This window comes from Myotis davidii, unplaced genomic scaffold, assembly GCF_000327345.1.
Source record: "Myotis davidii unplaced genomic scaffold, ASM32734v1 scaffold197, whole genome shotgun sequence".
Classification (NCBI taxonomy): Eukaryota; Metazoa; Chordata; class Mammalia; order Chiroptera; family Vespertilionidae; genus Myotis; species Myotis davidii.
The window spans coordinates 3,678,229-3,706,109 of record NW_006291549.1 but is presented as its reverse complement, the minus strand read 5'-3'; the positions used below and the strand labels follow the sequence as shown (position 1 = coordinate 3,706,109).

Genomic DNA, 27,881 nt, shown 5'->3' with positions numbered 1-27,881 from the left:
TAGTGTGTGTGCAGGGAACAGCACGCAGGACCCAGAGCGGGTGAGGACTCGGGGTGCGGGGGGTGAGTGTGAGCAGTTAAAGGGAGTGACCAGCACGTCCAGTGAACACACAGCAGCAGCATCGGAGCTGAGTGGCTGGAGGCAGCGCTGCCCGAGAGGACGAGAAGCTGAGCTGCAGGAGGACGGGAGAGGCCGGTGTCCGGTCGGGAAAGGACAGTCCCAGGAGGAGATTTTGCTCAGCAATGAAGAAAGGGAATGTGTTCAGGAGAAGAGTCTCATTTTTTAAGTTTTTGAGCGAAATGCGTGACCTGTGGGTTATCTCACAGGAACCACGCTTACTCGCCACATCATGGCGTTCCACTGCCCCAGACTGACCCCCCTCCCTCCCCTTCCCCTCGTGTCCGTTCACCAGGGCTCCATGTTGGGGAATAGGATTCTTGTGTTGAAGTGGATTTGGCCAAACAAGAAAATATTGAAATTTCAGAAGTAAAGGCAGAAGGCTCTACATGGGTGGGAACATCCGACCCTCAGCCCATATAAGGCCTACAAAATCATTGGGTCTGGCCCTGCCAGGTGTTAGGGGTGAGTTAATTAAATGCTTGACCAAATATAGCAGGCTAATTTTTAAGTTGATAGTTTTGTATGGCCCATGAGTGATGTTTTAAATATCCAAATGACCCTTGGCAGAAAATAGGTTCCCCACCTCTGCTGTAGATAAAGACTTACAATCAGTCACAGAGAGCTTAATGATTCGACTAAGATCATAGGGTTATTTATTGCCAAAATGAAAAACAAAAGATACTCACTCTGTACACGTCCTGTAATTTTGTCATTGATACCCATCCAGGACATACTTCTGGAACACTACATCTTCTTGTTGATCTGGGTATTAAATGGTTTGATTCAGTGTTTCTAGACTTGGACTGTGCAATAGCTGGATTAAATTAGGTGATATTAAATTAAATAGTGGCATTTAATTAAGTTAGATGAGATTAAGATGAGGCCTGATGTGTTTGGTTTTAAAAGAGCAAAGAGGAATGAGTCTTTGATTAGAAGGATGCTGACCAATTCACTTCTTTTTTTTTTTAAGAATTTCAATTTTTAATGAACAGAATATCTTAGTGGCGCCTTAAAAGCCATAACATATTTACATGTTTGAGTCTTGTTAAATATTATTATTACAATTGCTTATGGACTAAAAGCCTGATAAAAATGAATGGAATGGAGTCTTTTACAATGTATTTTTTTTCTCCATTTGCATCTCTCCCCTACACTCAGTACACTTTCTGCTCTTCTCTGTCCCCGAGGATGTTGAACTTTGTAGACCAGCTTTTCTCAACCTGTGAGTTGCGACCCCTTTGGGGGTCGAACAACCCTTTCACAGGGGTCGCCTAAGACCATCGGAAAACACATATATAATTACATATTTTTTTTTTTGGTGATTAATCACTATGCTTTAACTGTGTTCAATTTGTAACAATGAAAATACATCCTGCATATCAGATATTTACATTATGCTTCATAACAGTAGCAAAATTACAGTTATGAAGTAGCAACGAAAATAATTTTATGGTTGGGGGTCACTACAACATGAGGAACTGTATTAAAGGGTCGCGGCATTAGGAAGGTTGAGGACCACTGTTGTAGACTAACCAGGGCTCTTTGCCTTCTTGCTTCCAGTAGAATTGGGCCCATGACAGAAGGCAGGCGGATGGGAGGAGAGAGAGGTTGGGCATCACTACAGCTCCTGGTGAGCAGCCCCTCTTGCATGGCTACAGCTCCTATTAGACTCTTATAACCTCATTTCTCCCTTTACTCTTCAGGTGGTGGCTTGCTGCTGTTGCTAGCTACTGGGTACTCACTCCTCTGTAAATCACTTCTAGAATTCCTCTTCTCTTTATAATCAAAACCGAAGCAGGAGAATGAGGTGATTAAAATCTAAGGCCCTGGAGTTGAACCAGTTTAGTTCCAAATCCTGATTCTACCATTGTCCATAGGATCTTGGGCAGTTACTTAATGTCTCTGATCTTTGGCCCAGTTATAAAATGGGAAGAATAACAGCCCTTATATACTTACAACAAGGATTTCGTGCGTGTGTTTTTAAAGAATGTGTTTAGAACAGTACCTGCCGGGGGTATAGAAGTACCACAAGGTGGAAAACGTTTCTGAAAGGGAAAGTGTGAGCTCATGTTTAGACACTTCCGGCCCCTCTGGGGTTTACAGTCCTCCTCTGGAGAGGAAGTTATTCTCTTACCTCAGATAATGGCATATGCCCTTTGGATCTCTTGTTTCTTTCATTGACAGATTGTTATTATCAAAAAAAAGTTCTAAGCACAACGTTTTTCCATGTTGTCTCCAAGCCTTTGTCTCATAGGAGACATTCTACTCCTTTACTAACATTGTCACTCTGTTGTCCTAATGTCACCTCTACTGAAACAGAACTCAGTATCACCTCCTCAAACACAGGTCCCCTTTGACTCTCCATGGCTATCATCCTCCCATAGTGGCCTAGAACTCATTCCTTGGAACTCTGGGAGAATGTGTAAAACACACATGTGGTAGCCTAAATAACGGCAACCCCTCCCCCCAAAAGAGCCGTGTCCTAATCCACAGAACCTGTGAATGTGTTGGTAAATGTGGTGACTTTACAGATATGGCTACATTAAGGGTCTTGAGTTGGGAAGATATCCTGGATTATCCATGGTACCCAAAGTAATCTCAAGAGGGAGGCGGCAGGGTCAGAGTCAGAGAGAGATCTGAAGATGCTAAGCTGCTGACTTTGAAGGTGGAGGAAGGAGCTAAGAGCCAAGGAGTGGGAGCAGCATCTAGGAGATGAAAAGGCAAGGAAATAGATTCTCCCCTAGAATCTCCAGAAATAACACAGCTCTAATAACACCTCGATTATACCCATTTTGGAGTCCTGACTTCCGGAACTGTTAGATAAATTTATGTGCTTTAAGCCTTTAAGCTTTTTTTTATAGCAGCATTAGGAAATGAATAAAGCACACTCAAGAGTTCCTCCACCCAAAGGGCAAGCGAGCCGGGGTGTTTATATATTGCCTATGAGTCATTGGCTGAGGGCTGCTGGGTGTGGGCCGTCAATTCTTCAGCTGTCAGATGAAGGGAGATACACACTAGCAGTCAGAAGTCAGCCAGAGCTAAGACTTCAGGGACATGGACGGGGCACCAACAGAACCTGCCACAATGTGCCCTTCACCTGCTCTTCCTGTCTGATCTGCCTCCACTATCATCTCCCCTTTGGACCAACCCTGCCAATCAACCTCCCAGAACCTTACAGATTAATCTTCCCGGAACAGGGAGAGCCTGAAGTGGGTTTCTCCCTTTCTCAAACATCTTCAATGCTTCCATAAGGAAAGACCTTTACAAAAGGGAGCCCAGAGGTCAAAATAATAACACCCAAGGCTGGATCCCCTGATACTTTCATCTTGATCCTTACACTGTTAAATGTGGGCCTGCAGGAGGGAGAGCAGATGTGCTTAGGTATCTATTGTTTACAGAGTTCCAGGCTTGGCATATGAATCTTTGGGGCCTTGAAATATAGATCCCTTAGGTCTGCATTCCTCAGAATAGCAGCAACACCATGAGGAAGTGAGAAAATTGATTTGAAAATGGAGAAGGTTAATTAAAGGAAACATTGAAGATGTGAGGTTGTCAATTGACAGGAGCCTGAGAAACTGAGTTCTGCACATTTGCGGAATGTCACACATATATTTAGATGAACCCAGAATCTAAGGAGACCTAATAGCAGATATAACTTCCATGCACCAAGGCAAGGACGCGTCCCCCCTTCCTGCTCCCCCTGCCCTAGTGGGAAGTGCAAAAGCTTCCGAGCCTTTGTATGGCAGACTGTGGGCTCAAATGATTCCCTTAAAATTTGTCCACAATCCTCACACTGATTTTTCCCAAGTTATGCTTTGTGCTAGCTCTGGGTCCAAATCATAAAGGGTAGAGAAATGGGGGAAAAAAGAGTTTATACATCTTAAACAGATCAAAAATAAATAGGCTTTTAACTGAAAACAGGAAGTGCTGCTGCTGGAGTATTTTTATCCTTGTTTCAAGGTAAGGGCGGGGCAGAGCCTAAGAAAGGAAGGAAACTAGCCTACACTGAGCACTGCGCAGGTGCTTGGTTCCCACTGATGCTCTGAAGAAGGTGTTAGTATCTGCACTTTGTAATCGATGAGGCTGGGGTTCAAAGACGTTACATAATTTGATTGATATAAAATTAAGGAGTGTTCATTTGGGATTTGAGCCTCGATCTGATTCTAGCATCTGTAGTCTGTCTTATTTATCTCATTACGACATAGCTTACATTTATATAGTGCTTTTCAAAGCATTTTTCTTATGCCCTCTCTAGACTTCATCTGTGAGGCACATTTAATGGGTAAAATGCCAGTAAGCAGTGAAGCAGGTCTGATCATGAGGCTCCGGTCTCGTGGCCTTTCCAGTCTGTTGTGTCCAGACCACAAGGGCTGAGTCATGGAGCCTGAACCCAGTTGGTAGCAAGCAGTTCATTTCAGAGACTCAATCTCATCAGAAAAAAGCTAAGACATTGTGTTTTTTCTTAATTATTCAAGTAATGGAATCAGCTTAAAGAACATTTGGACAACACAGAAAAGAAGAAAATAAAAATCACCTGTAATATCACCACCCCCAAAATAATGACAGGTATTATTTTGATGCATGTAATAGAGACATATATGTATATTATATTTTTAGAAAAGTAGGATCATGCTGGCCATAGTTTATAGTAATATCCTGTTTTCTCATTAGCATTTGATGATGATAGTTCCCCAGGTCATTAAGTAATCTTTAAAAACTGCCTTATATAACCTAATATCACATGAACATAACCTTAACTTAGTTACACATTCACTTACTGTTGAACATAGATATCATTCCTGGTTGTAAACTATTACTCATCATGCTGCAATTTGGGAATCTAAACATAAAATTTACATACCCAAAAGCAGCACATGAAAGGGCCAATTTCTCCACCTGGAGTGTTGTTATTTTAAAACTTTTGCAAGATTGATAGCTGCAAAAAATGTCTTTTAGTTTGCATTTTACAGATGACAGCCAAGTTGAACTTGCTTCCCCCTGTGTACTTGATCAGATGTTCTGATCCACACACAGTACCACAGTCCTCAGAGACCCAGCAGGAGGTAGAAGATGATCAAATATTAAAATAACTCCCCAAACTCCTACATCAAGCCATTTGCCAGCATGAGAGTGTCAGCACCTCCAGACAGGAATGGAGTGTTATTCATCTTTCTTATTCCCAGTCCCAGGCTCTGAGCCAAATACCAGGCAGATTCTCGATACATTTGCTTAAACCATTGCAATAGAACAGGTTCTTATTTCAGATTTCTAACTTGCTCTGTGACTTTCAACAAGTTAGGTCACCTCTCTGTGCCTCCATGTCTTCAACTGTAAGTGAATGGAAACGTGTTGTGACATGCTGAGTGAACTAAATGCTGCAGCTTCCATACAAAAGGTCTCTATGAGCGTGGGTACATGTCACCGAGGCGGACTCCTTTCCCGCCCCACAGAAGGTGGCCAATTCCATGTGTATTAGAGACTCAGGCGTACAGTTCCCTCCCACTTTTCGTGCTGATGGACTGTGGTTGGAGCCCATTTCATTTTGTTCCTCTGCCTATTCTCAGAGTCTAGCAGAGTGTGTGGCCCATAGGAACTATCTATGAGGAATGAAGAAAGGAAGGAAATCATTAGTGATCAGGGTATGGGTGAATGGAAAATTAGAGCTGGATGAGATCACCCGAGAGGTCCTCTTCTTGGTTACTGTTTTATTTTTGCAAACATTATGTTAGCATCCTCGCCTTAGACGCACTTGCTAGAATAAATGTAAACAACTAGCCAGGTAAATTTAATTTGATAAAAATTTTCCATATTAAAACATTTTTATTCCTCTATGCTTTGCTTTGTTGTATTATTGGTCATGGCCTTCATGTTTATTAATAAAGAAGGATAGATTTTTCCCTTTTAGAAGAAGTACGAAACTGTGACTAGATTACAAATTTATTTTTCAGATGAACTTGGTAACCATATCAAAAGAATGGAGTTATTGTTCCCACTTCCAAAGCTAATTTTTTTTTCATTTTAATTTTTAATTTAAGTATAGTTGTTGTACAGTATTTTATTAGTTATATTAGTTTCAGGTATACAATATAGTGGTATGATATTTTTAACCTTACAATGTAGTGAGTACTTGTGAAGCCAATGAAAACTGGAAAGCATAAATTGTATTCTTTGAAGACCTTTTTTTCCCTAAAAGATGAGCATGTTTATTTCAATCTACTAAATATGCATGTTTTTAAAGTTTCACTACTTGGTATACAATCTACAGTATTTCTAAAATTTAAGGAAATTAAACAAATCCTTTCATAACTTTTCGTGTATCATTTACTTGTGTAATTAAAATGACAGACTTCTCATGCTTTTCTCAATTCCCAACTGATTAGCCTAGTTAGAAGAAATTAGTGCCAAAGAAATAAGGCATTTGTTATATAATTGCAGAAGTTATTACAATTTTAAAAGCCTTTGATACAGCCGCTTATCTGAGGGACTTAATTCACTGATGAGACCTTAAAACATTGATAAACATGTTTTTAAATTTCTTAGCATTTCTATTTTGGACTACAACTGTTAAATGCCCAAAATATACTGTGTTGCCAGATTATTATGACCACCCCATTAGTACAAAGAAGTGAATTAGTTATGCAAATAATAATAATAAAACCTTGAGAGTATTTGCTTAGGAAGTTTTCAATATTCAGCATTTTTGGAAGTGTCAATGAAGTACTGATGGGGTGGTCATAATAATCTGGCCGGCCATAATAATCTGGCCACTCAGTGTATACTCGTTTTCTCATCTTTAGTAATTCATAATTTTCCCCAATATGTAGCCTACACAGCATTTAGTATAAAATACCTGGACATGGCATGTAATTTATTGGACCTATTATAATACTTTTGACATTTCAGGTTTTATCTCTGGCTCGGGAGGGAAAAGGAGGCAACTGATTGATGTTTCTCTCTCATATTGATGTTTCTCTTTTCCTCTCCCTTCCTCTCTCTAAAAAGCAATCAAAACATATCCTCTTTGAGGATTAAGAATAAAAAAAGTCAATAAGGTGGCTTCAGTCTCCTCACGCAGTATTGTAGTTTACCATCAAATAGCATTAAATTACAGTCCGACTTTTTCAAGCATGACTCAAAGAAAATCTAGTAGGCCATTGTTAGTGTCTGTAACGTTCAGATGGGAAAAAACATTCTTGAAATCTGCCTTTCAAAGTCTATTTTCAAGGTTCAGGTTTCAACTCTTTTACGACTTTTTAGAGATAAGTGACTTGTTTCTGATTAATAGGATTTTCCATGAAGCCTGGAAAGAATTTTAAAATTGTACTTTTAATTATGTGTACATAATTACCATTCATTGATGACCTAAGTTTGTCCTAAGGTAGCCACTGCTTTTAGAGATGGGAAAATGCAGTGAACTCCTTGGTCGTTTTTTCATTCCTTTCTGGGGCCAGGAGGTAATAATAGTGCCCGTATCTCTTACAGCAGGCCCACAGTTGACTGTTTTATTCAGCTTCCTAATTCCAGTACTTGCCTGCAAACCCACGGTCCTTTGGAGTGTCAAGCTAAGACTTTGGTCCGAGCAGAGGGGAGGGGCCCAGGAGGGGGCGTGGAAACAGCCCTAAGCACAGGCTCCCTGGGTAATTCTCAGGGGAGGAACTTTTATCCTCACATGTGGGGTTTTTGACTTGAAGTCCAGTACTTGTTCTGTATCCTGGTATTTTGCAGTGAGTGGTATAAATACCACTGTGGCACTTGAAAAGATTTTAGGTGTCACAACAAACATTTTTAATGATTATATGCTGACTTTGACATATACTATTAGTCAATATATAAGTATATACAATATATAAGTATATACTATATACAAGTATATACTATATACAAGTATATAACTTGTATACTAAACCCATGATTTCTCTAAATTTATTACCTAGTACCATCAATGAGGTGTTTAAGTGAAGGAAAAGTGAATCCACTTTTAAAAAACATTAGGTTAGTAATAATACAGGTAGTCTAACCGAGCCACACTGGTGAGGGCTTCTCTTTATTCTTTTAATTACATGTTTTAGTTTCTCTATAGTTAAAATATGCCAGTAGGGGTGTAAGAGATCAACCAAAGGACTTGTATACATGCATATAAGCATAACCAATGGACATAAAACACTGGGGGATAGGGGAGGCGGGGACTGTCTAGGGCCGGGGGCGGGGGGGAATGGACACATATGTAATACCCTTTGTAATACTTTAAGCAATAAATAAAAAAAATATGCCAGTAGTAAAAGATAAGACATGGTTTCCTTTCTGAAATGTAAGGGAAAAGATGCTTTATGGATTTTGTGACTTCAATGGAGTAATTGCTTCTCATCCTTCTAATTATTCTATTGGCTTTATTTTTCTTCATAGCACTTGCCATTACATGTCACTATCATACTTGCTATATTTATTGTCTCTTGCCTCCACTAGTCTGTAAGCTGTATGAAGTAGAACTTTGTATTCTTCATGTAGTCTCCCAAGCACCTAGCAAAATGCCCAGCACATAGAAGGTGCGCAGTAAAACATTGTTAAATGAATGTTGATTAGTGACTAAACTTTACAATTACCAAATCCTCTCATTTTTCAAGCTCTACCCATCAGTTATCAGATCTGAAAAACACATACTTGTCAGCCATTTGACTTCTAGCCTGGTCACTAACCACATAAGCTCTTACAGTTTATGTCTCTGTGTATAAAATGGAGATACCATCAACTCCTAGGGCATTTATGAAAGTAAATGAGGTGACATTCATGAAAGTATTGCTCTCTCATTGTAAGCATCTATGTATCTATCCATGTGTCTGTCTATGTTTGAATTAAACCCTGTGGCACAGGATCTGACCCACAGTAAGTGAACCATAACTATTTATTAGCTTATTCATTTTTTATTAATCAATTTTACTACAAATGTGATTATTTCCTTTCTAGTCATTGGTGGCCCTATCTAAAACCAAGGACAAGTAATCAATAGATGAAAGCATTGCCTTTAAATGCCTTCACTCTTACCTTTTTTATATCTACAATATGAAGAGGTTTAAAAACATGGTGTTCTCCCAGTGAAGTACATTTAGAGGCCAAAAATAGAACAGTACATTGAGAGACTGATAAGCACTAAAGTTGTCTTTTCTGTTCCTCCTAAAAAGTCAGTTTTGTTTTTTAGATGCTTCTCATATACAGAAAACAGTGTTAGAAAAAGGAAGCATTTGAGTTTTAAAAATATGATTTCTAAGGCACTCTTTATTTTCTCTCCCTCCCTCCACCCTCCTTCCTTCCCACCCTCTCCTCCTACCTTCCTTCTTTCCTTAACTCTCCTCCCTTTTTCTCCCCCCCCCATTCTATTTGCAATCACTTTTAGATTATCTTTCAAGTTCAGATTTAATAGAAATGTATTGGCCTGCCTTAGGGACCCAGCATCTTATCAGCAACATTTTTGTATGTTCCCTCACTTTGGTTCTGCCACAATACAACAAAAGGGGGACACGATTCCCTCGTTATGCAGTAAAAGAGACTAGGTCCTAGAGCAGTTATATGATGTGCCTGAAGCCACACAGGTGGTAAACCAGAAAGCCTGGGTGATCACACCTGGGTTTTCCCCACTCTAAATTCAAGGCTGTTTTCATAGAGTATTAGTTCCATACTCTAGACTAAAGTGGAATTTTTTATTTTGCACATTTAACAGCACCTTTCTTCATTAAGATTTCTACAAGCTGAACAAATTGATTTGCAAGTTATTTATAGAAATCATTTCACCCATCACTGAAAACGGTCTTTGCAGAGCTTTTCAAAAATGCACAAAAATATTGCATGGCAGTTTAATGAAATAGAAAAAAAAGAGAAAGAATTATTGGAAACTACCGAGTGTTTATGCATAAACACAGGAAGACATACGTGGGGGCATAGAGACGACTCCCCACCGCACTGCCAGGGCTAACATTTAAGGAGCGTGGGCTTTTTTAATCATTTTCCAGGTCCTCTTGAGGCCAGGGCTCCTGACTAGAGCGTTTGTCACTCAAATTACAGGGCTCCAAAACAGTCCTGGAACTGGGGTGTTCAGCAAGACAGCTGAAAGTAGCAACTGGTGGGGACCAGAGTCAGACTCAAAGAAGAGAGCAGCAGTCAAAGCCAGAGAATACGGTAAGTCTTCAAGTCACGTGAAAGGTCAAGGGAACCCCAAATAGGAAGTGAGCCAGAAGATGGAAACCTTGGAAGCTCCAAGGTAAGTTGGGAAACGTGGCCTGGGCCACTTTGGACCAGTTGTTTCAGAATGAAGAATGTGACCAGTGTGAGGAAGTCAGAAGCCATGGCCTTATGTGGCTACCCTAATGGATTTCACCTTCCACATGAATCCCTACAGTTTCATAATGGCTTATAAATCTATGTAAAATCTATGTACAGGTGGGCAAGTACCATCCCATTTTACTCATTCCACACTCAAAGCGGAGTGAGATGGTTAAACCACCCAGACTACCATGAGAGAGTCAATGTGGAACCAGGGTAGAACCCAGCTCTGCAATGCTGTCATCTTGATGTCTTCAGAGATGGATTTCTTCCAGGTTTCTTATTACATGCTCCCCTAACCATTTGGCTTTCCTAACGGGAGGACCCATGTTCAACAAGTCTGTAAGGATCGCAGCACCCTAGATCCAAAATGTTTATGGTCGCCTCCACCTGTCAGATAGACCCAGGGTTTCACCTTCCTTGTTTTTTTAATGCTGATGTGCGCAGTAACAGTATGGGTTTGCAAAGTGCTGCTCCCCCCAGCTACCTGTACTCCTGTGTGAGGAAATGTGGGCTGTCTCTCCCTGATCATCACGGAAACTGGTTTTGATCATCTTGGCCAAAAGACATCATCAGGACTTCCCGAATGGAGGTTTGCTCTAAGGATGTCACCCTGGTTCCAGAGGGAGACCCCACTGGGGAGCAGTTCCTCTTCCCTTTGGTGCAGCATCCTAACTTCCATGGGGCAGATCTCAGTTTCTTTTAGTGCAGCCATTCTCAACCTGTGGGTCGCGACCCCTTTGGGGGACGAACGACCTTTTCACAGGGGTCTCCTAAGACCATCCTGCATATCAGATATTTACATTACGATTCATAACAGTAGCAAAATTACAGTCATGAAGTAGAAACAAAAATAATTTTATGATCGGGGGTCACAACATGAGGAACTGTATTTAAAGGGCCAGAAGGTTGAGAACCACTGTTTTAGTGCAAACCACCCAGTTGATTCAGTCTCTCTCCTCGGCTTTGGAAACTTGAGTAAATGACACAGAAACTGAAGGAAAAATCCTTGAATCTGATTTGGCCCCATAGGGTGACTGCCCACCAGCTTCTGCTTCCCAGAACCCCAAAGAACCAATGCCGATTGTTTCTAGACATTATTCTTGATTTTCTCTTAACCCAGTGAGTTCCCCCATTTCTTTCCAATGAATTTCCATCTTCACATTAGCCAGACAGTTTCTTTTCTCTGTAACCAGAGAATCCTCAGGGCTACCCTCCACGGGGAGATGGTGAGTAGTCAGACACAGGAAGGAACTGCCAGGAAGCAGGAGAAAACACATAGGTGTGAGGAGCCCATATTGCCCTGGTGTCTTGGGCATCAGATCATAAACAGCTTTCTTAAGTGTGCTCCCCCCAAATGTTCCTAAATGCCCCCATTTAACCTCAGGAAAGCTTCCCTGTCTGTATAAATTCCAGTTCTGCTTGCTCTCAGCTACATTTCCATCACCCTGTGCCGTGGTCCTTGCTACTCAAAGGCTCTCATTGGAAGCCTCCAATTAGTAAAAGTGGGAAAATGAACTAAGCATTGTTTAATTAATGAACTCTGGTTGGCCACATCTTTCATGAAAAAATAAAAAGCATTTCTTGCAGATTTAGCAAAACATTTAGAGCACAATTTCCAGGCAGGATACCGGCTGCTGAATGTGTAATGCAGGTCACTTGATCACAATGGCATCATGTGACCAGACCAAGCAGCCTTCACCTTCTCTGGACCCTTCCATTTCCAAAAGAACAGTGGGCTCGGCTCCTCTGTGCCCTTCCAAATACAGCTCAGCATTCATGCCATCTCCCTGGAACCGTCTCAATCTCAGGAGCCGAGGCAATCACTCCTCGCCCTTTGCTCCAGTTGCACTCTATGCATGGACACCTGTGTTCCTCACTCTCCAGTTTTGTAATGGCTCATGTCCATCCATCTTTCCCACTAGCCTGTAAACTCTTCTCTCGGTATTTTCACCACAGGCTTACTATGGTGTCTGGCGTACAGTGGACATTCAGTAGTTAATGTATTGTTCTTTAAAGTGATTTTCTCCCCTCCCGGTGGCAAATGCCCTGCACTAGAATTTCATATCAGCCTCACACTAAAAAAGAGGGTTGTGAAGCTGACTGTTCATTGTGGGCTCCTTGCTTTACTGCAACCTTAGCTCATCTGCATTTTTTTTTTTTTTAGAAACAGCTGTTTTCGGTTTGGTTCGGTTTTGTTTTTTAATCCATCTCACTCCAAGACAGTACAGCCAATCAATACAGATATAAAGTAGAAAGAATGGAAAATGGATGTAAGCCATTACTTTTTCTGTGGTTTCCCTTTTGGCCCTGTTTTCAAAAACCTTTCATATCTTCCACCACCTGCTTAGAATAAGTACAAATTCGTTTAAACAGTTACATATTTTAAGATCAACTAAATGAGTCTCTTTGATCCCAATTAACGATGCCAGGCTCATTCTTAAGGTGCGTTTGTGTTTGCTTCTGCTGTGTGCGTCCTGCTCCCTGCGCTGCTGACGTGTCACACCAGATAATGTGCCGGTGTGACATGGAAATGGGCCTTTCCTTCGAGGTATTCTGCATCCTCTGTTCACAGGGGAAGCTGTTCCACTTGTGGGGTGTGATATTAAAGTGTGTTTCCCTTTGGCATTTTAGTTAAAACTTATAGGAAGGATAACAGCTATAAAGAGAGGTTTGCTATTTGAGGAAACTGGTATCTTTCTTCCTTCTAGTATTCGTTCACAATTTAATTCATTCTGGCCCGTTGGGGTTTACAGAATGGCCCAGGTGTTTGCACAGGGCTACCTAAATTTTGTGTGTTACCAGTACGGAGAAGAACGCTGGATGACACTTCATGAGTGCTGCTTTAGACACTGAGAAGCTTACTCCGGGCCCACAAACATTTCGGGATAAATATTTATCACTGCAAGTCAGCATTGTTAAAGTTAGAATCTCACCTCACATAAAGCACATCCATGATGCAGGATAATGAGCTTTAGAGGCCCCTGTCTAAGGTCCCAGTTCCAATTAGTGTGCGCCAGAGAGAACTGCATGAGAAATGTCAACAGCACAATAAAGCTGGCGGATTGGGCAGGAGAAATGATGATAAATCACCCTAGCAGAACCCATCAATCAGGGCCTGTTTCTGTTGCATGAAGGAGTTGTTTTGGCAAACTAATATTTGTCATTCCCTCTGAAATATTCTGCAAGCATAATGTACTATTTCTCAGTAGAAGGTTGACTGAATGAGTCTCTGGAGAATACAGCTAAATGATCTCCCCATTCAATAATCTGTAGATCATCAATATGTGTTTGTGATGTTTGTGCTAACTGAGAACAAAGATACTAGCCGCACATCCTATTGTTATATCAGGGGGATCAATTATTACCCACCCCCTTTTTTAATGGTTGTGCTACATAGAGAGTGTCTTGCCTCCAAAACTTTTATTAGCTAAGCAGTATGAACCAGGGACAAAGGAAAATGGAGATACCAAAATTCCAGTGAGACCCAGTTTCTCCTTTGGGCCATGGATGGTTTTCTGCATTGTATCCCAGACTCCACCTGGGTCAAACAATAATAATTCCTGCCTTCTTGGAGATTACCTTCTAGAGCAGGAGTTCAGAAAGTAAACAATATAAAATGAGTAAATTAGATAGTATGCTAGCAGGCGAGAGGGCTATAGATGCACAGTATCTCAGCACAGAGCAGGTACTGAGATCCATTGGCTATCTGGGGTAAAAAGCATTCTAGAGAGGAAGATCAAGGTCAAGACCCTGAAACGTAGCGGGAGAAACATGAGCAAGAACAGATGAGATCAGGGAGGAAAGGTGGGGGTGGATGGCCCTTATAGATCTGGAGGGTCTCACATTTGTAGGATCCTGTGGTAATAAGAATGACACCATTTATTATGACACTAGAGGCCTGGTGCACGAAATTCATGCTCGGGGATGTGTGTGTGTGTCCTTCAGCCAAGCCTGCACCCTCTCCAAACTGCAGTCGGACATTCCTCTCACAATCCAGGACTGCTGCCTCCCAAACGCTCGCCTGATTGCCCCTAACTGCCCTCCCCTGCCAGCCTGGTCACCTCTAACTGCCTTCCCTTGCCAGCCTGGTTGCCCCTAACTGTCCTCCCCTGCAGGCTTGTTCCTCTGCAAATGCCCTCCCCTGCAGGCCTGGTCCCCCCCAACTTCCCTCCCCTGCAGGCCTAATTGCCCCCAACTGCCTTCCCCTGTGGGCCATCTTGTGGCAGCCATCTTGTGGCCACATAGGGGCAGCCATCTTGTATGTTGGAGTGATGGTCATTTTGCATACTGGGTGTGACTAATTAGCATGTCATGGCTAATTAGCATATACCTCTCTTATTTGTGTTGGAGTGATGATCAATTTGCATACTGGTCATGACTAATTAGCATATCTGGTTGTGACTAATTAGCATGTCTGGGCTAATTAGCATACCCTTCTCTTATTATATAGGATGCCATGTCCCCAATGGGCTAGGCACCTTGCAAACATATCTCAGGCTTCCAGCAACCCTATGAGGAAGGCATTTTTATTTCTATTTTATAGATAAGGCTGTTATGGAAGTTCAAAAACACTTGGTCTAAGAGGTAAACTTGGAGTTGGGGAGGAGGAAACAGGTGAAGCAATGATCTGGGAGATGAAATCACCAGGATTCGGTGCCTTTTCAGACCTGGGCAGTGAGCATGAGGCTCTCGGCCTGACTCCAAGCCTCTGCTGGATGCTGGAATGATTAACCAAGAAAGGAAATGTGGAGGAAAGAATGGGTCTGGGTGGGGGAGTAGAAAGGATAAATCACAGTGAGATTCAGTTTTGAATACTTTTATTTTGAGACACTTGAGGAAAATACAGAGGGTAGTAAACAGGTTGGATAAGGAATGGCTTTTGCAAAATCTCTGTCCTTAGTTTTGTTCTTAGCAGTTTCTTCCTTTCATTATGATTCTTAAGATTTTAGTTTCTTGCTTTAGCTGGTTTGGCTCAGTGGATAGAGCGTCAGCCTGCAGACCAAAGGGTCAAGGGCACCTTCCCGGGGTTGCGGGCTCGATCCCCAGTAGGGGGCAAGCAGGACGCAGCCAATCAATGATTCTCTCTCATCATTGATGTTTCTATCTCTCCCTCACTCTCCCTTCCTCTCTGAAATCAATAATCATTTTTTAAACAAAATTTAGTTTCTCTTTTTACACGATAACTCATTTAGGTTGTTTTTAAATAGCAGGGAAATCGAGTTACTTCTCACTAGTAGAGGCATCTAACAATAAAAGAACAAAGATTTATTAGTATCTTAGCTGAAAGAACAGATCTCAATTCTACAAGTATAGAAGTACCTGATCTTTATTAATTTGTACAAAGTGTTTTATTTTATATATTCTAAGAAAAGAATGAAATTATTGTTTGAGTAGCTCCGAGAATGTGCACATAAATAGCACCTGTCATGGTGGACACACTGTACTCCCTAATAGATAAAGTGTCCTGGACAAAGAACAGAGCCCCACTTAGGAGCCATTCACTGTCTGAAACCATGAAAGGGCTCACGTGGTGTAACCTCGGGGAAAGGACGCAATGTCCTGCATTGAACAAAACTGAATGGTTTCCTTTGCCCTTTAGAGGGAAAAAATCTGGTGGGGAAGAGAAAGTGCTTATTACTGGTACATGCTGTTCCCATGAATTGTTGGAAATAAATATATACTCTCTACACTGCTGGGCTTTAATTCATCTACATTCCCCTTTTAATCAAAAATTTTAAATCTCTGCACTAAAAATGATGTATCCTGTATAGTTCCATGAACGCAGCTAAAAAATGATTTGTTTTGAGACTTGGATCTACACTGGTCCTTAACCACTGCCCTAGACCTCAGTTTCCTCGCATTTTTTTTTAACATTTAATTGAGGAAACAAAACAAGGTTTCCTCTACCTGATTTGGAAATAATGGGACTTCTTAAGATGTGCCATTGAAGGGTTCTGGGGAGAAAGCATTCTATTATAAAATATTCAATAAAAACTAACCATTTGTCATTTGCTTACCATTGAATGCATATAAGTCCTATCATTATCCTCACATTTTACAGATGAGGAAACTGAAGCCCGGTGCGGTTAAATGGTTTGCCCAGCATCTCATAGCTGGTGTGTTTCCGTATCAGGCTCATGCCTACTTTTGCCTGAGGACCTTAAGAGAACTCTACAACCAGTTCATTTCAACCTGAGTCTGTCAAGGCTGCAGTAGACTGGTTCCTTCTTCTCACAATGACACCAACAGAAACCTGGCTTCACAGATGACATCCCCTCGTGCTAATCCCAAATCCAGTGGGTTGGCAGTCATTCATTTCTTCTCATCCCCACCGCCTCCACATGAATCCAAGCCACCTCGCTTTCTCCTGGACAGCAGCAGCACTCCTAAACAAAACCCCTGCATCTGTGCTTGTGCCTCTCCAATCCCCTTTCCCCACAGCCATGTTTTGACAGATTACGTCATTCCCCTGCCATTGCCTCGCACTGGCTTTCCTCAAGCACAGGCGGGTCAGATACCAGCAAGAGTGAGAGCCTGCAGTGTCAACAGCCACACACCAGGCAGCCTCCATGTTCTAGGAGGAAGATGGTGTATCTTTAAATCGGAGAACTTGGTGTTTGAATCCCAGGTGCGTTGGTTTTCTAGGGCTGCCATAACATAGTACCACAACCGGGTGGCCTAAAACCACAGCTTTTATTCGCTCACATTCTGGAGCCTAGAGGTCTGAAATCAAGGTGTCAGCAGGACCATGCTCCCTCCATAGGCCCTGGGGAGGAATCCTTCCTTGCCTCTTCCTACCTCCTGATGGATGTCAGCAGCCCTTGGATTCCTTGGCTTATAGCGGCATCACTCCAACTCCTGCCTTTGTCTCCATCTGGCCTTCTGTGTGTGTGTGTCCTCTACAGCACAATCTCTCTCCTTATAAGAACACCCTAATCCAGGATGACTTCATCATCGCCCAATGACAGCTGCAAAGTCTCTATTCCAAATAAGGTCACGTTCGCAGGTACCAGGGATTAGTACTTCAGTGTACCTTTTGTGGGGACACAATTCAGCCCAGAATAGCAGGTTTGCCCCCTGACTTTGCACTTCTTTGAACTTTGGATTTCTCACTTTTACAACAGGAATACCAATATCTAATTTGGGGGGTTAGTGTGAACGATCATTGAGACAACACATGTAAAGTACTTATCACAGTGCCTGTCTCATAGAGACCACTCAGTAAGTGGCAGCTATGTTGATTCCAGACTTCTTCCTTTAAAATTTCCCTGTAAACTAATCTCTAAGGTACCAAGGAAACATGCCATTTAAAGAACCCCCGCATCAGATCCCTTGTAAAATAGAGCAAATAAGAGTCCCTAGTTTATGTTTTTATTCTGACTTCTGTATGTTAAATCTCCTTATGCTAGGAAACGTGGACTTTTATACAACAAAACAAATTGCAAACTCAAAAGGTTGGTTTACCCAGGGATGCTAATCAGACTAAGTTCGCAGAGAAATCAAATGAGGAAACCCATCCAACCTCCCTACTAGGTCACAACCCTTCCAGGGGAGGAGCCACAGTGCCCAGGATGGCAGATGCTTCTAAGAGCAACCCTGACAGTCTGTTGCTTCTAGCTGTCTGGCTGCTTATTAGAAGGAGAGACGAGATTGGGGGGGAAATCTGCCCCTGTTTGCAAATTCAGATCCACACCACAGCGCTCTGCCCACTGCCAGGTGTGTTGCCAGCAGCTTTAGTGTCTTGAGGTTGGTCTCAGCAGCCCTGGGATTCCCTGTGACAGCACCGACCAGCCTGCCAGACGTGTATGTGCAACTGGGTGAAGTCTAGGCAGACTCCAGGACAGAGGGTGGCAGAAATGCTTAATAAGAGAGAAGATGAGACTCAATGGAGAAGCAGGATGGGCACAGGAAAGCTGTTTTTTGCTCTCAAAAGCTGGAGTTGACCCTGCCCTCTGACAGCCTGGCTGCCTGTGGGATGTGGAGCCAGGGCCTTCCCTGCTCTTCTGATCCAGCCCTGTGTCCCCGGCAGCCTATTCTGTTGCTGGGTCAGGACGCACCTCCTGTTACTACCCTTTATGTTTGACAAGGTGGGGAGGAGGCAGGTTATCCTGGTGGGGAACGGAGAGAGAAGAGATGCCTGGCTGCGTGTTGTGCTATCCTCCACCATCTGTAAAAAGAGTACAGCTGTGCTAGGCCTTTGTGAAGCCATCAGAAGGCTGTTACTCTAGACCTTTGTTGTGAGTGCAGCACCAGCACAAATACCAGCTTTGGGGACAGGTCTGGACTCACATCTCTCCTCGGGCCCTCACCAGCTATGTGGCCTTGGACAAGTCTCTTGACCTCTTTGAGCCTCTGTTAATTTTTCTGTGAAATGAGGGTAATGTTATTTCCCTTGCAGGGTTGTCATGAGGGTTAAATGAGATGGCATAAGCAAGTAAAAAGTGCTCAGTGAATGTTGGATTCCGTCCTTCCCATTCGCCTTTCCCTTCCCAGGGTATGGGCCAATATATTGAACACTTAGCCATTGACCTGCTTTGCAGCTGATAAATTCCGAGTATATCCTAAGTCAGAAGCCTGTTTTCTTTCAAAATTATAAAGATAAATTGACATTTTATTTAGCACATATTATGTAGTTCCTGCATTGATTTTTATAGGTCTGGGTGAAACCAGTAAGACATGGAACACACACACACACACACACACACAATTCATAGGGCAGTGACTGAGACCAATGAGCAAATTAATTGTGAGAATGCAACATAAATCCTGATAAAAGGTGTTCAGAAAATAGGCATTAAATTTAATTGAGAAGTGGCAGGAGACGGGTGCTTTTTGAGAACAGTTGTTACTTTTTAAAGGAGAAGTGGAAGGAACATTCGGCAGAAGTAAGCATGTATCAGGACGAGACATGGAATGGAATTCCAGGCTGAGGGACTGCCGGTAGCTCAGGGTGCTCTGTGGGAGAATCAAAGTGTAGCCCCTGGTCTTTGCTGAGTGCTTGTGATGAGCTGAGGGGCTGGTGGAGGAGAGGTGACTAACACTAGTTCTAGAGACCATTCAAACCAAACAGAACAGACATGAGTGTGTGACTCAAGGAGAGAGAACTTCAACAACAAGCCTTTGATTCCTACCTCGAGCCAGTCCCTAAGCTTGTCCTCAGGAATCATACAGCCTAGTGCTGCACTGAGCCCTGGAAATGTGGCTAGTCCAAGTGAGATGTGCTGCTGTAAGTATAAAATATACTCTCATTTTTGAAGACTTGATACAAAAAAATGTAAATTGCTCATATCTCATTACTAATTTTATATCAATTATATGCTCAATTAATACTAATGTGGATTTATTGGGTTAGGTAAAATATATGATTAAAACTTATTTTATCTGTTTCTTGTTACTTTGTTTTTCTGGTTATATTTTATTTATATATCTTCTGATAAAAATTATATATATATTGAGTATGTACAACTTGATGATTTGATGTATGTATGCATCGCGAAATGATTGCTACAATCAGCTAATTAACATATCTCATAGTTAACCTTTTTCTAGTGCGATGAGTGCACCTGAATTCTACTCTCTTGGCATATTTCTAGTGTTTGATACAGGATTAAGTATAGTCATCATGCCTGTTCTTGTTACTTTTTTAATATGGCGACTAGAAAATTTGCAATTACATGTGTGGCTCACATTATATTTCTGTTGGAAGCGCTGGTCTTGAGATTAGAAGGTCTTGGTGTGGGGCGACAGAAGGACATGGAGTTATAGCTCTGCTGTGGGGAATGAGCAGGGCTCAGATGCACATCAGGAAAGAGAAGGATTTTCCAGGAGAACGATGAGTGTGCAGGCACCACGGTGCAATGTGCAAGGTGCATTTAGGGAATAATGAATAGACTGTCTGGATGGAGCAGGTGAAAAACAATGGTATTTCAATAAAATGACATGTTGTCTAACTCAGAGGTGTTGGTAGGCTTCATATGGGTAATAAAAGGAAGAGGTGTCCATCACTGTCAGTAATCATGGAAAATTACAAAAAGAGGTTCCCTGATTTTCCATTGTGGGTGGTTTTGCAGTCCAGGATTGCCCTAGAGAACATTAAAATGCTATCTCGTGATTAAAATGTTGAAAAAAATGAAAAAGTTGATTATTCTTGTCATGCCTTTTATTTGAACTTTCTCAGCCTAATGACTTCTTGGAGCTATAAATAGAAATGTGTTCAAGGAAGATATGGGTGAAGGCACAGGTGACAGATCCCTACATGAGGCTCTTAGGATAATTAAGAAAGGCTCTAATCTCTCCTGATGGTGTCCTGTGAGACAACTAGATAGGGCCTTCAGTGACAAGAAATACTCAGCTGAATTGATCCAACATGGTATTTTTTTATTCTTGTATTTAAAGTACTTAGAAAAACTATATCCCTGGACATGATGATTTGACAATTGCTAGCTTTTCCTTAATGATCCGAAGGATGATAAAACAAGATCCTGCCTTGATCCTGTGTTGAGTACTTTATCTGTAGCTTATACAGAAATCTCTATGGTATTTAGGGATCCATACACTACAAGAGGCGATGTGGTAGGACTGGTCATTAGGGGGAATATCAGTTGAATAATAAATACATGGATATGAAAATATGTGCCATGGATAAGTTACTTTGTTGTATTAAATGAGGAGAAATTAAACCAAAGTGCTCATAATGGCAAGATTTTTACCCTGTCTGTTGCCTAGCAAACCCATGGAATCACATAGATGGAGTTTCTCATGGCAGAGGAAGGCCATTGATCCCATATGCAAAGTTCTGCCAAAATGTTCTTGAGCAGGATCGTTAGCTGATGGGCTCTCGTGTACTAGCCACCTCCCTGGGGCCAGAATTACTGCATGTCTCTGCTTAGACCTGAGTTCCACACCCGGGGGTCGCCATTTCGCAGTATGTTCCCCTTTAGGAAAATGCAAAACCTCCCTAAGCCTTAACTCCCTTACCTGTAAAATGGGGTAGTAACAAAACCTGTCTCACAGAGTGTCATGAGGACTACATGAGCCCTCTGTAAAGTGCCCAGTGCCCAGGGCTTATTATCTTGATGGTGGTGTTGGCTGTGCAGGGGTTCCTAGTATAAGCTTTCCTTGTATAAGAGGAATCAGGACGGGTTTTTTTTCAGATGAAGTACTCTGAACCCAAGGTTTCCAAATATTCCAGTTCCTAACGCAGTGGTTTCCCTGCTGCTCCATCGTAAAGTATGACTCATTCTGAACGAGAATGCTTTTCGCCTTTCTTTCCACCTCTTAGCAGCTCCCTCACCTGTGCTCCTCAGGAAGACTTGGAGCTGCTTCCCCTTTTCTTGCTGCCACTCCTGGCTGGAGAGATTTTTTTAGGACTCTCTCACTTCTGGGTGGAGAACATTTTAAATTATTTCAAGGGAGCATTGATGTGTTTTCATTGGTGCCCCAAAGCAAAATTCGCTTGATCATCAAGAGAAGGATCGATGCAGGCAGGAGGATAAATATAAACACACCGAGATGTAAGGGTTAAGTCATCACTAAGAACATTCTCCTCCCACCCCCACCCCCCAGTGTACCTGCTTATATGAATGAGTCACTTCTACTAAAAATAGAGGCATCCTTAAGAAATGGCAGAGCAGTAATTACTCAGACAGCAGCTTCCTCCACCTGCTTCCCTGGGCCTGGAACTAGGATGCATGAAGACAGAGGGTCTGAGATGGTTCGGAGGGTAGAACAATCAGAGAGATCCGCTGTGACAAAGGAAAACTTTCAGATCTATACCTTTCATCTGTTTGCTTTTTGTTTCTTTTTTTTTTCATCTGGAAGAATTGCAGCTTGCAGAGTTGCCAGCCTATTTGCATTTAAAAGGGACTAGGTCCCCCTCACAAGTCCCTCTGCCTGTTCACCTTAAAATTGGAGATGGTGTCCTGGAGCTTTAGGCTTTGATAGTAATGAAGGCCAGGACCTGAGCCTCTGCCTGGCTGTCCTCTGATGGTGTTTGTGAGAAGTAACGAGCATATTTGAAAATCCTGAACCCCTATGGACACTAGCTTCCACTTGTCCCATCCTGGGTCTATTTGTGCCTCTTCAGGAAATCAGTTTACTCTTCATCATATAGCTCAGCCACTTAACACAGACCCAGCTAGTCTAATAGCCAAAAATCAGCCATGCCATCAACACTGAAAGCAGTCTGCAATACTGTGTTCAGACCACATGGCATAAAGGGAGATAATATAGGCACTATATTTTACCTTAGGAAAGTCGGGGACCCAGCAGAAAACATGTCTTACACCCAAAATAAGTAATTGAGAATTTAATGAAGTGTCTGTTTCCATGCCAGAACATAATACCACAAACTGAATGGCTTAAAACAACAGAAGCCTATTGTCCTATAGTTTTGGAGCCTGAAAGTCTGAAATCAAGGTGTCAGCAGGGCCATGTTCCCTATGAAACCTAAGGAATTCTTCCCTGCCTCTTCCTAGCTTCTGGTGGTGGACAGCAAGCTCTGTTGTCCTTTTGCTTGCAGCTGCGTAAATCAAATCTCTGCCTTCATTCTCCCTGCCTATCTGTCTTAACATGGCCTCCTTCTTATAAGAACACCAGTCATATTAGATTAGGGGCCACCCTACTACTTAACCAGTTACACTCACAATAACCCTGCTTCCAAATAAAATCACATTCCGAGGTCCTGGGGGTTAGAATTGCAGCATATCTTTTGGGGAGGAACACTATTAAGATTCAAGGAAACAGTAAGATTCAAGGAAGCCCCTGGGTCCATCTCTTGTCTTAAGGTACAAGGGACAGAAGGACCCTGGAACTCTCTGATACCCGTGGCTTTAGAAAAGGACTACCTGATAGGAGTTGAGGCCTTAGGGAGAGAATTGCAGCCACTGGCAGTGGACAGCCAGACAGGGAGGGAGCAGGGGAAATAAACATTCTGACCTCTGTCTGTCTCATCTCAACCTCTGATCTCCTGGATCTGCTGCTGGTACCTCACGTTGTTTGATTCCAACAGGAAGCCCCCTGATGCATTCCCTAAAGGTTGGCCTCCTACAGCATGGAGCTGGGTGAAGACTAGATATTGGAAGGGCAATTAGCATAGCCTGTTAACTTCTCCAAGCCTCAATTTACCTCTCTGTAAATTAGGAATAATAGTGCCTACCTTACAGGCTTGCTAGCTTGGTGCCCAGTACATAGTAATCTCAAATGTTAGCAATTGTTTTATTATGAGTTCTGGTTATATTCAAATGACCCAAATTCCATGCATCTACCTTATGAACCTGATAAATATGAGCAGTATAGGAGTCATGTGTATGACAGTGTTGGGGAGATGCCAATCCCTGAGGAGGTGGGAGAGGGTGGATGTTGGACACTAGGGAAGGGACTCGGTTTCACCTGGTGGGTGACAAGTTCTAGTGGAGTGCACCCAAAGAAGTTGAGGGGAGGGAGCAGGTGAACAAAGAGAAATGGAGGCATTTCAACCACCACAGTTACAAAGAAGGGGGAGGAGAAGAGGGTGGGAAGTGCAAAGAGACCCCAGCTACAAATCAGATTTGAAGAGGCAAAGGAGGTGGAAAGAAAATGCAGTGATAAGAAGGAGGAACATAGGAGCTTTGTGACTCTGCTCTGAGGGCTCTGAAGGTGGGAAGAAAATATGGGACTCTTCCAAACAGGAAAAGTGAGAGTCTGGGAAAAGACTGAAGGTTTATCAATACATGAGGATGGAAGATAGGAAAAGGATTTTAGAGAGGGTATTTGGAATCAAGTGGTAAGAAGAGAGTTGAATGGAAAAAAAAGAGACTTGAGATAGAAAGTGAGGCGCCACAATAAAGATTTTCAGACTGACCAAAAACAAGAGCTCGTCCTAGGGTTCTGAAGGCCAAAATAAATAGGACAGGTCGTGGGAGGTGCAAATAAGGGATAAAATTAGACCAGTGTAAGGTCAACAGAACAATTTAGACTTCCCAGGTATAAGTTTTTACTTTTTCTATTTCCCTTTTTTATATTGGTTGTAGTCTTGGTAACCGCAAAGACTGTATTCTGTTCATTGTGGCAGCTTACATGGCAATTTGACTTAAATGGGAGCTCTCTCTATGGAAATGATCCATTCCCCAGTTTCAGAGAGAAACACAATCCAGTTCATAGCATTGACGCTGACAGTGTGAGGCCTTGCACACACGATTCTGAAAGAGCCCACTTGTCATAATTACAGACCCAGCTTCCGAAATCCAGCGGGAGAAAGTGATTCAGGCCCTGCAGGTGCAGATAGAACTTGCGGCCACCGTGATCTTTTTTCATAATCAACTATAGCTCCTTCAGATTCACTGTTAAAAATGTGGTTTCCAAGCCACTGTGTCCCCCTCCCATGTCCACAGAAGACATCACTGCACAGACCCAGTGAGCCCAGCCTCTCCCAATGAGCCCAGCCAGGTGTGAAGGAACTCAAATTGTTCTCAGCACAGCACTCCAGGCCACTCCACCTGCCAACTGTAATTGCCAAGGAAGTTGAGACCCACTTGCCATCAGCCTTTGGCGAGTCTTTACTGTGCTTCTTAGAAGAAGTTTCTATGACTGGAATTAGTATCACTGGGAAACTCTGTAAGTCTGTAGTGAAGAAAATCCTTCACTAATTAATGCAGTGATTTGAGGCCATGTTACAGATGTGTGACGCCCTCGGTTTTATCCAGCCACAATCACTGAACAAGAGTTATGAACAATTGTGTTTTCCAGATAACTGAAACCTGTTCACTTCAAGTGCCATTTCTGATGGAAATCTTTCTAAGGAACACTCATTACACACTCCCTGGCTTGCGAAGCAGAGTACATTAGATACAATTTAACCTTTCCATTTTTTGAACATATTTTAAAATATTTTGTCCACTTCTACAGATGTCTCAGAAGACATTTTCCTCTTTTCCTGTTAGCTCTTAGGAAGGTCAGCTTCTGGTGGTTGCAATCTTTTGTGGTTCTACATAAATTTTTGGAATATTTTTTCTGTTAAATACAGCATTGGTCTTGTTAGGGATTGTGTTGAATGTATAAATTGCTTTGGGTAGTATGAGCATTTTAATGATTTAATTCTTCTTTATCCATGAAAATGGTATATGCTTTCACTTATTTGTATATTTTTAAATTTCTTTGCTGTCTTATAATTGTCCAACTACAGGTATTTTACATCCTTGGTTAAATTTATTCCTAGTATTTTTTGGATTATGATACTTTACTGAATTCATTTATCTGTTCTAGTAGTTTTTTGGTGGAATCTAAGGGTTCTCTATATACAGTATCATGTCATCTGCAAATAATGACAGTTTTACTTCCTCCTTTCCAATTTGGATACCTTTTATTTCTCCTTCTTATCTGATTGCTGTGGGTAGAACTTCCAGTACTGTGTTGAATAACAGTGGTGAAAGCGGACATCCCTGTCTTGTTCCTGGTCTTAAGGGAAACACTTGTAGTTTTTGTCCATTGATTATGATGTTGGCGATGGGTTTGTCATATATGGCCTTTATTATATTGAAGTATATTAGCTATATTTACGCAATGGTTGCTATATTTTATCAAATGCCTTTTCTGCTTCTATTGATATGATCATGTGCTTTTTAGTCTTCATTTTGTTTACATGGTGTTTCACATTAATTGATTTGCAAATATTGTACCAACCTTGCTTCCCCAAAATAAATCCCTCTTGATCATGGTATATGACTTTTTTAATGTATTGCTGTGTCCGGTTTGCTAATATGCTGTTGAGGATTTAAGCATTTATGTTCATTAGGGATATTGTCCTATAATTTTCATTCTTTGCAGTATGTCTGTCAGGTTTTGGAATTCTGGTAATGCAGGCCTCATAAAATGAGTTTGGGAGTCTTTCCTCTTCTTGGGGTTTTTGGAATAGTTTAAGAAAGATCGGTGTTAGTTTTTCTTTCAATGTTTGGTAAAAATCACCTGTGAAACCATCTGGTCCAGAACTTTGGTTTGTTGGGAATTTATTTATTTAAAAATTTATTTTAGTCTTTTTTTGAGAGTATTACAGATGTCCCCCTTTTTCCACCCATTGCCCCCTTCCACCTGGTTCCCACCCTGCCCCAGGCCTTCACCACCCTATTGTCTGTGGCCATAGGGAATGAATATATGCATACTAGTATAAATTCTTTGGCTAATCTCTTCACACCCTCTTCCCCTCTTCCCTCTGAGATTCATCATTCTGCTCCATGTTTCCATGCCTCTGGTTCTATTTTATTCATCGGTGTATTTTGTTCATTAGATTTCTTGTTCATTTCATGTAATACTGTTTTGGTAGTGATGAACTGCTTTAGCTTTTTCTTGTCTGTGAACCTCTTTATCTGACCTTTAATTCTAAATGATAGCATTGCTGGGTAGAGTAATCTTAGTTGTAGGTCCTTGCTATTATTCATCACTTGGAATATTTCTTGCCACTCCCTTCTGTCCTGCAAGTTTCTGCTGAGAAATCAACTGACAGTCATATGGGTACTCCATGTAGGTAATTAACTGCTTTTCTCTTGCTACTTTTAAGATTATCTCTTTGTCTTTAACCCTTGGCATTTTAATTATGATGTGTCTTGGTGTGGGCCACTGGGTTGTTGCAAGAATTAAACTAGGCAATATATGTAAGGTACATATAGTAAGTACTATTGTAAATATTGGCATTATTATTATTAGATACTATTATTGCTGACATTGCTACTAGTTGGAGAGTCGTAGTGTTACTAAGAAAGTTTATTTCGTACCGTATTGTAAAAGCAAATGAGATAATCAAGACTTCAGATCTGTGCTGTACTGTTGGTCCAGATCTGAGCTTCATTCTATAAAGGTGCTTATTTTTTAGATTTCAATTTTTTTAAAAACAGCACATAATTTATCTTTGAGTCATGTAGACATCTTATCAATGCAAGTTGACCACTTAGCTAAGAGGTCTCTTCAAATGTAAGTTACAGTGTAGAGTTCTCCATTTCAGAAGCATTTCAATCTTGCAACCTGGATTGGCTATTAATACTGGCACCAGAAAAAAATAGAAGACAAATTTGTTTTAAAAAAGAACAAACACTGTGAATTAAATTCTATTTTAGTTGTAAGTCTTTGTTTCTTGTTTTTATGTTTTTATTTGTGTGTGTATACATGCCATGTTTTGTTTTGTCTGCAGATGGCTTGGCTGTCTGTAAAAAAAAACTGGTCTATTTAAGGACATAGCTGACTACTTTAATGAGGCCAAGGTCACAGTTTCAATTCCCATTTGGCCAGTTAGCTTTGCTCTCTGCTCCCTGTCATAGCTACAGGCTGCTCCCTCATCATCATCTCCAAGCCTGTGTCCCATGGAATGGGAGGATGAGGGGAAAGGCAGATTATCAGGGCTGATCCACAACCACCGGTCAAGCTTATGGTACAACAGAGTCCTCTGGAAATGTTAGCTATAATCACTCATCAGACTGTTCTTC

General features: G+C 41.7%; 1 protein-coding gene across 7 annotated transcripts in view; it reads left to right on the top strand.

Moving 5' to 3' along the window:
- The window catches only part of SLC24A2 (solute carrier family 24 (sodium/potassium/calcium exchanger), member 2), a 226,149-nt gene that overhangs the window by 71,343 nt on the left and 126,925 nt on the right, over positions 1–27,881 (top strand). For 4 of the 7 annotated variants that reach the window (XM_006764930.2, XM_006764933.2, XM_006764931.2 and 1 more), the window contains exon 3: positions 10,174–10,287. The exons of the other annotated variants lie outside the window; for them this stretch is intronic. In XM_006764930.2, coding sequence (XP_006764993.1) covers positions 10,174–10,287 — 114 coding nt within the window. The remainder of the gene's footprint in view (positions 1–10,173; positions 10,288–27,881) is intronic. 7 annotated transcript variants of the gene reach the window in all.